The sequence below is a fragment of the Asterias rubens genome, chromosome 15 (assembly GCF_902459465.1).
Source record: "Asterias rubens chromosome 15, eAstRub1.3, whole genome shotgun sequence".
NCBI lineage: Eukaryota > Metazoa > Echinodermata > Asteroidea > Forcipulatida > Asteriidae > Asterias > Asterias rubens.
The window spans coordinates 8,691,240-8,704,977 of NC_047076.1; the positions used below are offsets into that span (position 1 = coordinate 8,691,240).

The 13,738-nt window shown below is 38.1% G+C and overlaps 1 protein-coding gene across 1 annotated transcript; it reads right to left on the reverse strand.

Moving 5' to 3' along the window:
* Positions 1-801: 801 nt before the first annotated feature.
* Positions 802-10,365, reverse strand: LOC117300399 (CCR4-NOT transcription complex subunit 9). The gene is made up of 9 exons (XM_033784183.1): positions 10,252-10,365; positions 9,335-9,474; positions 7,045-7,165; positions 6,082-6,169; positions 4,961-5,067; positions 3,955-4,050; positions 3,495-3,593; positions 2,638-2,729; positions 802-2,094 (listed from the first exon to the last, which is right to left on the reverse strand). The coding sequence occupies exons 1-9, from the start codon at positions 10,273-10,275 to the stop codon at positions 1,926-1,928; spliced, it is 936 nt and encodes a 311-aa protein (XP_033640074.1). The 5' UTR covers positions 10,276-10,365; the 3' UTR covers positions 802-1,925.
* Positions 10,366-13,738: the final 3,373 nt, after the last annotated feature.

The following is a 13,738-nucleotide window of genomic DNA, read 5'->3' on the forward strand; positions in this document are numbered from 1 at the left end:
CCACATATTCTCTCAAACCATGACTCCATTGGATCACGAAAAACGTCAGTAGCAAACATGTGCCAAGGAAAATATATACAATCTATTTACATTTTTTAAAAGTTACCTATGGCCCCCACTTGATGACAAAATTTAAACTTTAAACTGCACTTAAAAAACATTCCTTATTTCCACCTCTGTATGTATGTACATATTTTTAAGTCAATTTCTGAAATCTTTAGAGAACGGATGAGCTTTCTTATCTGGTTTGAAATTCTGATTAAATCAGATCTTTCCTCTTCCTCTGAAGTTTCCTTTTTACACTAATCTCTAGAAAATTCCAGATGAAATTCTTCACGGAGGCTACAGAGGCAATCACATCTATACCCCTAGTCATTGCCTTGGTGCCCTTGACGTGTTCACAGTAGAAATTGACAATGGCCTCAGACAGTAGCCCTTTAATAAGGAAACCTTCCAGAGACAGGGCTTTAAAGGGTCTATGTACTTTTTCCTAACACAAAACACAATGATTTACATTTAACTTACACAGTTTGATGACAATGATAGTAGAAAGCTTTCCTTGAAATTTTTACTTACATAGGTGCTGTAGTTTTTGAGAAACGAGTAAAACAAATAGTTTTTGTATCAGTTTTAGCATGTAAAATTGTATTAACCAGCTATGCTATGGTTTTGGTATAATATCATAACTGGTTAATGGGATTTTACATGCTAAAATAATTTTCGTCTTCCCGAGACGAAAATTATTTTGTGATTTATTTTACTCATTTCTCAAAAACTACACAACCTCGGTTAGTAATATTTGAAGGGAAGCTTTACACTCATTATCTTCAAACCCTGTAAAGTTAACGTAAATCTGTGGACATTTTGAAAAAGTACCAGAATCCTTTAAATTGAGACTGGACTGCAGGTCTGAGGCCAGTGATTTAAGCAATGGGCCAAGAAACTATCGACCATATAAGTCCAGCGATTTTGTTTTTGACTTACATAACCTCACTGCATTTTTAAATTAAACTGGTAAATACAAATATCTTTCAATTCCATTGATTATTGAAGTAATACCAATAAACAAAAGAGATAAATCCTCTCTTGGTGCTTCTTAAAAAAAAAACATCTAAAATGTGAAACTGTGTAGATATTGTTCTTCTCATTTTGACTCCGGTCTTGTGACAAATTCTCTGTTCCAGTAAAAGTTTGGAGCTACAAGCCCCGCAGTTTTGTGAATTTTCCCTCAAATTGGAGCCCTGTAACGACTTCTTCAAATTTACTATTTTTCGGCTTTTAACTTAGTACCACTTGCCTACTTAATGAAGCTTGTATTTTATGTCAATGTTTACAACCAGCTTAGGGGTTGTCTTACAAAACATGTACATGTCTCAAAAGTCTGAATGGTTTGAACAGTCTAAATCGATAGGATAAGTGATCCGGTGGGCACACATGCTGTTGGACCTATGCAAAGTTCAAAATTAATGTTCAAACTGTTTATGCACACTTTTCCTTCAGGCAGGGCCGTTCTCAATGTTGTGGTCTAGCAGACTTTTCTGGTGGTCAACTGGATACTTGGAACTTAAATGCCAAGAGAAACGTTCCTTTGAGCTTACATTGTGTACGACTTTTGAGACGCTCCAAAAGGGCCAAAAAGCAGAAACATTCATACAATTCGACAGTAAGATACCTCTTGTGAAACTGAAGTGTTGTTTTATTGCAGTGCAGTCGGTTGTTTCCAGGTTCCTTGCAAAAAAGTCCCCCCGTGTGACAAGGCCCTTAATACACAAAAACCCAAAACAACACAGCTCTTTACCGTTTCATAGACAGCAGACGAACATGCATCCATTTCTGAAAATGGGAGCTGGTTATTTGTTTCATTGCGTATTGCTGAACTCTCTCCATTCAAAATGGAACCTGCGTTTTGTTTTGTCCGGTCACTTTCATTGCGGGGGAAGGGGTATACCTCTTGGGTCGGGCACACCGGTTTCAGTTAGGTTTTTGATGAGCTGGCCGAGCCAGCGTTTAGTGGAGGTGTCATCTTTCAGAACGGGTACAAAGGTGTTGTCCTTGAGTTGGTCTGGGAGGCATTGGCGTAGTGCTTCTCTTGCCCTAAAATATCACACACAAATTAGTTTAACTCCAGAGCTCCAGTGACATGTTCCTGGGACTGGAATTACAAGTAGACAATGGCCTCTGACGCCCTGGTCTGCAATGGCAGTACCCTTTGCAAAATGAAAATGGCCTTGCCCTCCCAACGATGTAATTCTGGGCCTTTCCACAAACACTTAACATTCTTTGAAAATTGTTTGAATTTGTAACCTTATCTCCAACTGAAGAATAAACAGCCAACATGTGAAGATAGTGGGGTAGCTTGGCTAGTTTAGTCAAATCTTACACACAAGTACACAAAACATTTTGGACAAATTTAAACTTTGGGGCATTTTGACTAAAAAGAACTGGGGTTGACATGCAGATGAAAAATTGTTGGTGCATCACTGACTGTGAACAGCTGGGGTTAGTATGTTGCAGAGTCTTAACATTTCTCAATCTAGAACCAACACTTCCCTTGGACGAGAATTAAATCACACAGTTGTTATCCATAAACCTAGTCAATTTCAACTTGATTCAGTTGCTTAGACACAGATAGCTTACCTCGGATTATCAGAGAGTCTGAGGTAACAGCGCACAACATGCTTCAGGAGTCTAGCCGAGGGTTCCTTAGCAAGAGTCATCACCATTTTACACTGCAGGAAATTAACAAAATATAAAGTGTAAAGTATCTAATCTCACAGAGCTGTTTAAACAAAAAAAATATCTAAGCATAACAAAATTATGCTTACCAAAATATTTATGCTATTTCTCATGTAGAATATGTAACTGGTATCCTACAAATTTTCATTACTCTGCTTACCGTAAGCAAAGAATTGGTGCTTGAGAATGCAGCCGTTGATTTCACCAAACTCTTGCTAACTTAGGATTAATCCCGGGACTTAAGAAGAGTTCAGTTACGTATTATTCAAAGACGTTAGGACGCATGGAACACATCCTAAGTTCACTCGTCCTAACTTGAGATAGGATTAATCATGGCGTTTCGTGAAATCAGCTGCAGGGAATTCTACCATCAAGTGTTTTTCACAGGTTAGCAGAGAATTTTGGCGTGTGTCCACTCCACGTTACTAGGCATTCTGCGCATAATTTGGTGGTAAGCAGAGCCATGAGATTGGACCCCAGTCTTGCGTAGAGCATACAAAAAATCGCATCAGCTCAAAACAGAAATTCACAACCTCAAAATCACATAAGCGATGAGTAATTGAAGCATATTGGCTTGTTGTCTAGGCCTAAAATCTGGGCCCAGGTTAATAGCGCTGCTTAACAGCCGATTTGGTGCATACTGTGTGATTTCCATTCCACAGCACTGCTAACCATGAAGCATGTGGAGAAAGTTCATAATTTTAAACTCATGTCCCAAGAATGCTATGGCCAAAATGCCAGTGAGGATTTCTACGTACCAAGATCATAGCGACATGTGAGAATCTCTCGTAGGTTTGGCAGATATAAGAGAGCCCTGTCTCATCCAGAAGAATCTTCTGCAGGATGAACGTCGCCACCTGAACAGGAAACAAAGTTAAAAAATGAGGGGACTTGATTTATCCTGATCAGTGTTAAAGACACTGGACACTATTGGTGAATACTCAAAATAATTGTTAGCATAAAACCTTACTTGGTAACAAGTAATGGGGAGAGGTTTGTAGTATAAAACATTGTGAGAAACAAAATGGCTTCTAATCATAAACTTGTGCAGCTCTCTCAATATTCATTATTATTCAATAATTTATTTGTCCTTTGCAAAGATTAAAATGGAAAATTTACATGCCAAAAACATTGATAAAAAGCTCCAAAACAGAACACTAAAAAATACAGCTCTGAAACACAACCAAAGAAACAAAGAAAGAACCAAACAGACTTTACCGTTTTTGAGAGCTCGCTTCCACTTTCCATGATTCTGAGGCACAGAGGAATGATCTCTGTCGTCAGAAGGAAGTTGATGACTTCTGGTTCATCAGTCTGAAAACAACAACAGATTTCATCTCAGGACTTGGCTTGACTCGTTTTATCTTCTCCAACAAGTCTTCTCGGCCTAGTCTTCACCGACACCCAGAATATAGTTATAGGTTGGAACTGTCATATCTCCTAAAAAAACCTTCAGTGTTTGTATTTCTGACAACTTAACCTTTGCACTGCTTTCAAAAAGAAACACTCATTTCCATACAAAAATGTTGTTTTATTGTGGGGTGTCGTGGCCAAGTGTACTATACTCAAGCTCTGGTGTTTCTGATCAGCAGGGAATTGGGTTCGAGTCCCGGTCATGACACTTGCATCCTTAAGCAAGGCACTTAACCATTATTGCTTTGTGTGGGACTTACAGCCATTTTGACGCCATAAACTTGTTTCTGGTCTTGGTCACCAAAACACGCCTTTTTATTGGATTACAATATTTGTGATTTATTTCGTTATTTGTCTTCAATGTCCAGAAAGGAAACTGTTCAATTGATTTATTGATATTAATTTTTTTTAATTTTTTTTTAATTTTTTTTTTTTTTACCCATACACCGACGTGTGTTAGCACTGTATACTCAGTACTTTCCTGAGTCCTGTGAAAAAATATCACAGGCATGTTACTCGGGTGGGATTCGAACCCACGACCCTTGCAATTCTAGAGCAGTGTCTTACCAACTAGACTACCGAGGTTGCCCGGTAGCTAGAGGCAGTTCGAATCCTATGTTTTGGCAGCGGGTACCGCAACAATATAATAGATGTTAAATTTGCATCAGGATAAAGAATATTAATTTTTTACCCATATTAAGTTTATTATATTAAGAATATTAAGTTTTTACCCATACACCGATGTGTGTTAGCACTGTATACTCAGTACTTTCCTTCTTGATTTATTGATGATTAAGATTCCTAGACTCACCTTGACTAAAGCTCCGATGACCCCTAAGCTTGTGAGTCGCAGATATTCAAACTGTCTCGTCTTGCTTACAGTGTGTAGGAATGGGTACAGAAATAATGGAATATGGGCTGCAACAGAAAATAAAACAATTGAAGATTTCAGACCTCAAAACAACTACATCAAAAAGTACACCACATATAAAGCAAACAACAGTTTTTTAAAAGAAAGCACTCTTATTTGTACTCTTTCAAGGCAATCACCAACCGTTTGAGACCATTCAACTGCATGAGTAGGACTGTGCTCAGGAGTTGTGTACCGTAATTTCTAGCCTTGCTCAAGGCAGTCGCATTTCGCCCCCCAAAAGATGCTGCTGTCAACCCATTCGTATACACTGTGCATGGTGCATGTAATCACACCACACGACCCACCCATATACACACTGTCACATCATACGACTACACTGCACACAAGTCATCCGCACTCGTACCACTAACCGCATGCGGAGGCCGTCAGGCCGACAGCCTTGTCGGGTCTGTAACTTCCGGGTTTAATGTGTTTCATGAAAAAAATTCCACTATTGGAAAAAAATGGGGGGGCTCTCGGTCATGCTAGTATGCAGCTCACGAATATGTATATATTTCGTCAGACCTATCAGACAACACAGGATGTTAAGCAAATGAGTTATTCATTTTGACATCCCATCACGCACTTCCCTTATCACGACCTTTGGACCCTGTCATGCTCGCTGAGCGTCCGTGGTGGTGGTGCGGGTATTATGATAGTGAGTTGACCGTGGGAACTCTTCGCTTATTATAGTAACGAGGTCAGTGGCTTCAACACGGCTTCTGTGATATTGGTCCACTGCACCCTACCCGCCGAGCACCTTAACTGCAGGAAATTATGGTACATGTATGTTTTGTTTAGATACATGCATTGCATTAAGTCATATTGCAGGATAGCATAGTTCATCTATCATTCGAAAACACGACTGATGTTGATTGGTCAGACAGTAGGAGGGTTGACTGTGTACTGTAGACGCATTCACCACATTATATCATAGTTGAACAGTAAAACCAATCTTAGGAATGATTTTATTGAGTTCTCGAGGTAAAGGATTAAAGAATGAGGCTGGAGGAACTAACCTTGCAGAAAAGCTGATCTTGTTTCTGGGTGGGAGGCGACACATTGTAGTAGGGCCAAGGCATTGCACACACGGTTAGACTGATGAGCCTAGAATCAAACAAATATGGGGGTCAAGGTTCAATGTCTGAATTCTCAATCAATCCTACTCCGGTAACACAGCATGGACCTAAATTCAAGTAAAATCCCCGTAACTCGGAACTCACGATTTTGTTTATGGATGTTATTTTAAAGATGCTGTCAGATTTTTGGCCCCAAACATTAAAAAAAAAGATTTTTTTTGAGTGAATGGTATTTCAAAGAGTATCACCCGCTCTAACGAAAAAAAGTTTAACTTTTAATTTTAATGGTCAGGAACCATGACAACATTTTTAAACGTTTCTTATAAAACACCTAAGAATTGGTAACGTGATATATTGTCGGGATCCCGACAAAAACTAATTTTGAGCACTTTATTTCACTGCTACTAATAATTGGCGGATTTTTTCGAGCAATGGCTCAAATGAAAGCTTGTAACTTTCTCGTCCCCCATCAAAATACCTATTGAATTTTAAATCCAAATTTTTGGGTCAAATCGGCACAAAATCTGACAGCATCTTTAAGTTTGCTTCACTTTTTTGTACAAGAGATTTGGAATTGAAAAGGTTACAATGTATATTTTAAAACATTTGATGACTAAATTATGTTTGGTTTTACTTGTTGGAAAGCATTCCGTTTGATATGAAACATGCACATGGTATGTATGTATATGGATGCTGGCTGACTAGTAAAACAGCAAGTGGAGTGGTCATGCTGGTTAGTCACTAAAAAACTTAAGTTAGGTTATTACCCTGTGAATCCATCAAAATCAAGCACAAAGCCTGCCTTTTGATTGTCTGAAGGTGATTTTTATTTTAATAAATTTTACAATGTACATAATAGTGACATTTGTTATTTGGGGCAATGGAAATTGATGCCAAACTTACTGTTAGGGCTGGTGGGTTGATGAACGGATAAATGTTGACAATTTCTTGAAGGAGGACGGCTACTGTTCCAAAGGAGTTCCATAGCATGGGAGCCAAGTCAGGAACAATCTCTCGCTTTTTACTAAAATGGGGGTGAAAAAAAGTTTTGAAAAAAAAGACAGCGATGCTTGCCGCAAGTTTGAAAAATAAATTCATAAATCTCTCCAACTTGGTTCCTCCAACCAGAATGTTTGTTAACCCTCCTACTCTTGGTGCGTTTTCAGCAAGTTGGTCAACCATTTTAAAACAATTCAACTATGCACATAGCTCATGTAGGGTGGCACAAATATGCACAAACCTAAAATAAGTACGGTCTTGAGGGCTACACTTAAATGATGTGGGTAGTCAAGCTAAAAAAAAGAAAAGAAAAAGCAACATGCCCAATCTTGGTGACAGTTGCATGATGCTACCTACTCCTGAAACATAGTAGTTGCGATAACGTAACCCTCCTGCCGATGGCGTAGCCGGAGGGTTACGAAGCAAACACAATGTGTGCAGGGCGAAATGGTTAAAAACGTACAATTTCGACAGCTAGTCAGCAGATTTGCTCCATTTTTACCACTTTTGAAAATCATGACACAAATTCTAGAAACATGAACTTGATCCTCAATATCTAATGAATCCTACAATATCACTCAAAACACCATTGAGGAAATAATTTGAAGAAAAGGCACAAAAACTTACCAGATTCCCGAGCGAAAGACCCAGGCTGAAAATTCGAACCTGAGGGGGGCGGAGCTTCGGCTGTTTGTGTACGTCGGACTCAGCGCTGGTGTGGGGTGCATTCTATATCCCTGCAACTGTGCAGCAGTAGTCTTGTACACGCGGTGAGATGCGGAAATCAGAGAAACAGAGCGCCCGCTAACATTCGATTATAACAAGCGTGTACAGTTTTTGCCGTGCATAGATCGGAACATTGGTTGTGTGTGACCGCGCAACATCAATGGTCTTGGATCAAGACTACGGCTACACAGTTAGGCCTACCGGGATACACAATGCACCACACGCAGCGCTGAGTCGTTGACCCTGGTGACGTGCACACACGGCCGAAGCTCCACCCCCCTCAGGTTTGAATTTTCAACCTGGGTCAATTTGAGCTCAATTGGTCATCGAACTTGCGAGATAATAATGAAAGAAAAAAACACCCTTAATACAAAATAATTGTGATGAATTTGTTGTGAACAGACTGTTTGTGAAATAGTTTCTGCTGTTTGCTTGTTGTAATCCCGCCGCGATGAAGTTGAACTGAACTTTAAAGGTAGAGTAACTGTCTCGATAGTCTCAGGTACAGTTTCATTCTCAGCACTAACTGAATCTGTACGAAATACTGTTATATCATCTTCCAATCTTTTCCGTTTTCCAAAAAAAGTCGTCCAGCTTACGTTGCGAGGCCATCTTAAAATTTACACAGATCTCATTCTAGTTAAAAACCCAGCGCGCTGTCACACATACGTGTGGACAAAGCGAACGTGTTTACATGCCTACATCCAAGATACGCGAACTCGTACACTAGACTTTACACACCCCTTGTACTGTTGTGTGGGAATACTGTTTGTGTGTACATGGAATGCGTAAAATCCCCACGAAAACCTCACGACTAGACTTGTAGTGCACTCTAGGGTCTACCACAGCGCGCGCTGGTGTACACCACATGTACATGCATTCATCGTGTACATGTGCACGGTACCAGCACTGCTGTCAGACTGTATAGACGGTACGCCTTCTACACTGTACTATAGTTTGTTCAATTAAAACGTCAGGGCACATTTCACAAAGAAAACTTCACAAGATGGCAAGAGGCAAGTTGCGTGGGAAACACGTTTGAGGTTTTTATTGCTCGAAATTCTGGCTCATAAAAATTACAAACTGCATTTAAAATGACAAAATACGAACACGGTCATTATATTCTTGCAATGTGATCAATATCAGCAGAACTTTAATTTTGTTATTAATTTTGGGGGAAATTTTGTGGTGGGCGGCAGTCTAGTTTACAGCTGAAGTGCCGGGCGGAAATTGTCAGTGCTGGGTGGGCCCGCCCACCGCCGCCCACCGTGGCTACAACGCTGCTGGTGACAACGCCTGAGCTTGGGTTTAGAGGTTTAAACTGCTCAGCCACGACACGCCCAAAACAAAACTTGGCCAAGCAGTCTCATGCATAAAACTTATAGTAGACTGCTCGACCATGACACATTATTATTTTGTTACTGAAAAAAAGAAATGAAAAAAACACAATTTTTTTGCTAATCAATACCTTAGTTCAAGCAGAGCATTTTCTCTTGATTCTGGACTCGCCAACTCGATTATCCACTGGAAGACTTTTTCACGTTCAACTTGGGCAAGGGCAGCGACTGTCGACTGGTTGGCTGGAGGGATTGCTGACGAGTTTAATCGCTGTGGTGGGAATACAATTGAATAGCATTCAAAGATTTATAAACTCCACCAGAAAAGGAGAGTTTACATATAAAAAAAAATATCTAAAAAAGTAGTGTATCTTTCATTTTTGTACAGTTTTAATTTTACCAAAAAGAAAGAAACAAATTCAAGCCTTTTTGTTGTACTGTTACTATTGACAAACAGCCCCCTGTAACTGTAATAAAAGGTAGGTGACTAAAATAATGTGAGTTTTATTTTTTGTTATCTCCATTTTTTTATCAAAATAGCATCCTTGAAATTCCAGTTGAATTTACGAGGCCCCATTTTACTTAAACTTTAACTGTTGCTTTTTTTGCACAGGAAAAGTTTCTGTTTTCTGAAATAAAACAGTTTCTAACTTACTCAAGAATGAGATATCCTTATCCTTATCTGGTAAAAAAAAACGTAAAATGGAAAAACAAAATGAGTGGACAAGTGGTGGTGGCAGTTTTTAATTTTGCAACACTGGCACTGCATTCACAACTAAATTGCTTGTGAAAGCTTCGAGGAACTTTAAGGATGCCGAATTTAAATGTATAGCACTTTAGCAGCGACTGGAAAGAATACCTATTATTTTTCCCGTCCACACACAAGGGGCTCATAATACCTGGTGTCGGAAAAGGACGTTCTATCCACCAACCCATAGCGTTTTTCAACCTTGTCATCTCTTTGAACCAATTGGCGTTTCCATCCACGACAAAATTAAGCTAGTGGACAATTTCGCTAAAAAGGAAATGTTTGAACTACTTCACTTACCTGTGACATACCAAGTGCGTGCATTTTGAGATAATATAAAGCTTAACCGGATATTACAAATGTAAAATTTAAGCAAGAAAAGGCGAGCGTCGATCGCCCCTCTTCACGTCTTGAATTTAGCAAATCACAATCTATTTTTTCTTCGGAAGGGCGACCTCTTGTGTTTTCATGAAGCTAGTCTTTCCGGATTGGCCAAATAAATAAATTGAAACAAATCAAACACTTGTTGTCGTCTGATATAGCATTTAATTCCATTTATACACAAAATTAAAAACAAAATTAAAGTGTTGACGTGTCATAAACACTCACAGAAAGAAGATTAGAAAGTAACACAATTCAAATAACCTCTAACACCTTTTTTTCTTAAATAATATTGAAGGGTGTTTAAAAAATTACACTGCATTGCTTATGGGGCGCCGTTTGTCCCTTAATTGTTTGACACTTTTAAGGCATGTTTTTACCATGGTTTACAGCAATTAGATGTAAACCATAGAAACTGTTGCCAAATCCTGTTATGGTTTACATACCAGTAAAGTATTTGTTGTGTATAAGTTTATGGTTTACAAACCATGAACATACAAAAAACATTTACAAATCGTGGTTCATAAACCAAGAAAATTTACGCATCTTAAAAAGAATAAAAATCGTGGTTTACAAATCATGGTTTATAAACCATAACAAATGAACCATAAAATCATGATTTATGACCATGGTTTATAAACCATGAAAATCGAGACTTCTTAAAAAACATGGTTTATAAACCATGAAAATTAACACATCTCAAAAACGTTGTTTGTAAACCATAAAAAAATGTGCACTTACAAATCATGGTTTACAAACCATAAAATTTTCTGAGTGCACGTTTTCATGGTTTATAAACCATGATTTGTGAGTGCACATTTTGTATGGTTTGTAAACCATGATTTGTGAGTGCACACTTTTTATGGTTTGTAAACCATGATTTCTGAGTGCACATTTTTTATGGTTTGTAAACCATGATTTGTGAGTGCACATTTTTTATGGTTTGTAAACCATGATTTGTAAGTGCACATTTTTTTATGGTTTACAAACAACGTTTTTGAGATGTGTTAATTTTCATGGTTTATAAACCATGTTTTTTAAGAAGTCTCGATTTTCATGGTTTATAAACCATGGTCACAAATCATGATTTTATGGTTCATTTGTTATGGTTTATAAACCATGATTTGTAAACCACGATTTTTATTCTTCAATTTTCATGGTTTATAATCCATGTTTTTTAGATGTCTCAATTTTCATGGTTTATAAACCATGATTTGTAAACCATGAATTTGATGCTTCAGTTTTTATGGTTTATTAACCATGTTTTTAAGATGCGTAAATTTTCTTGGTTTATGAACCACGATTTGTAAATGTTTTTTGTATGTTCATGGTTTGTAAACCATAAACTTATACACAACAAATACTTTACTGGTATGTAAACCATAACAGGATTTGGCAACAGTTTCTATGGTTTACATCTAATGGGAGACTTTCTGGGACGATAGAGGGCAGCAGACTTACCGGGTAAATCCATTGTTCTCAGAATTATGCGCATGTTCAGAACTACGTAAACAATGGAAATTTACCCGGTATGTCTGCTGCCGCCTAGCGTTGGAAAGTCTCCTATTGCTGTAAACCATGGTAAAAACATGCTTTAAAAGTGTCAAACAATTAATGGACAAACGGCGCCCCATAATTGCTTGTGTGTGCTTGGAAAATGAAATTCCAGAATAAATGTTTTAAAAAATTATTCTTTTAGTCGCGCTTATATAAAATAACATGGAATTTTTTTTTATCACAATTTAATTGAGGGAACATTAATGACACTGCAAGTTTAATTTCTTACACTTAGCAAAAATGTTAATTGCTAAGCAGTGTAAAGGTGATATACTGTGCATGCGGCGGGTACATATTATTTTACAGGTACATGTACACTAAGCCTGATTAGTAAGTACCATAGTATAGCTAAAGGTTACCATCCAAACTGTCACATTATGTGCATTGTGTTCTGCTGGTCCCCAGATCTGCTTAGCAAAAAGCTCAAGTTCTTCTCTTCAAAGCTGTACTTTCTGCTAGTCATGGTTATAGTCAATTACAGCATGCCTTTGTTTAAAATGAGAGGCTGAGACAAGTCTAGTGTATCGAAGTGTCATCTGAATAAGCAGGGCCCAAATTCATAGAGCTGCTAAGCACAAAAATTTACTTGGCATGAAATTTCTTCCTTGATAACAACAGAATTACCAACCAAATTTCCACATGATTTTCAGGATATGCAAACAACAGCTGAATACCAGTAACAAGCAATAGCAACGAATGGAAATTTGGTTGGTAATCTCATTTTTATCAAGGAAGGAATTTTATGCTTAGCAAATTATTGTGCTTAGCAGCTCTTGAAATTGGGCCCAGATCGTGGTGTGTATCCAAATTAAATAGGCCTAACGGTTCATAAGGTCTGGGTTGGGATCAACAAGAAAACCACCCATTTCTGCCAAATATCAACCTATATTACCCCAAACAAAATTGATTAGTTTTAGTTTAGAATTTTTCTTTACAAGTAATTTTCATAGGGGAGTGTAGGGGGAGGGGGGGTTTTAAGTGCAGCCCTTTTCATTGTAAAAATAAGAAAAAGTAAAAAAACAAACAACTTTGTTCTGTACAATGCATAGTCCTAGAGTTTCCCTTTTTTGTACACGTTATTAAAATGCATGTTTCTCTTTTCTGCCATGAAGTGGTACAAAAATGTTCTTTATTAACCAATTATACATCAAACACATTGATGTGTATGTAAATTACAGGCACCAAAAATTGTTTTCATAAATATTAATTTTTCTCAGTGAAATGCCAAAAAGACGATGTTCGAAAAATTACTATGTGCTACCGAAGTGGTCTTGAAGCATGCACTGCAGTTGGTTGCCTCCAAGCTGCTGTAAAGTTGCCTCAGGTGACTAGGCCCTTAAAATCCACACAAAAATGATAATTAATATTGTTTAACTCTCTCTGGAACCGATTGCTTGTAAATTGCCTCAAGTGAAATAGACCCTTATCGCATAAAGCTGCTAAGCACATATCACTGCATAATTCGCCTCTCTTAATATTTATGCATGATGTCATAATTCTTACCCAATATGAGGCTGTGGGCACAAGTCTGCCACCACTTGCAGTGGCTGCGCCCATCGCCTCGTTTTGGATTAGCATTGTGACGTACCTCATGCATAAATATTAAGAGAGGCGTATAGCAAATTGAGCAGGGCACCAGTTGCAACAGTGACATCCTAATGACATGTCAGTTGGCAACCGATTTCTGCTAAGCTACTTTTTTTCAGAGCTCAGCAAAATGTTGTGCCAACAGTCTTTATGAAACAGGGGCTGACCCTAAAATGAATGTACATGTATTTCTTACCTGATAATCATTTTTTTATTGCTTTTCTTCCGTCTAAACTCAAATGTATTACAATTTATTACATAC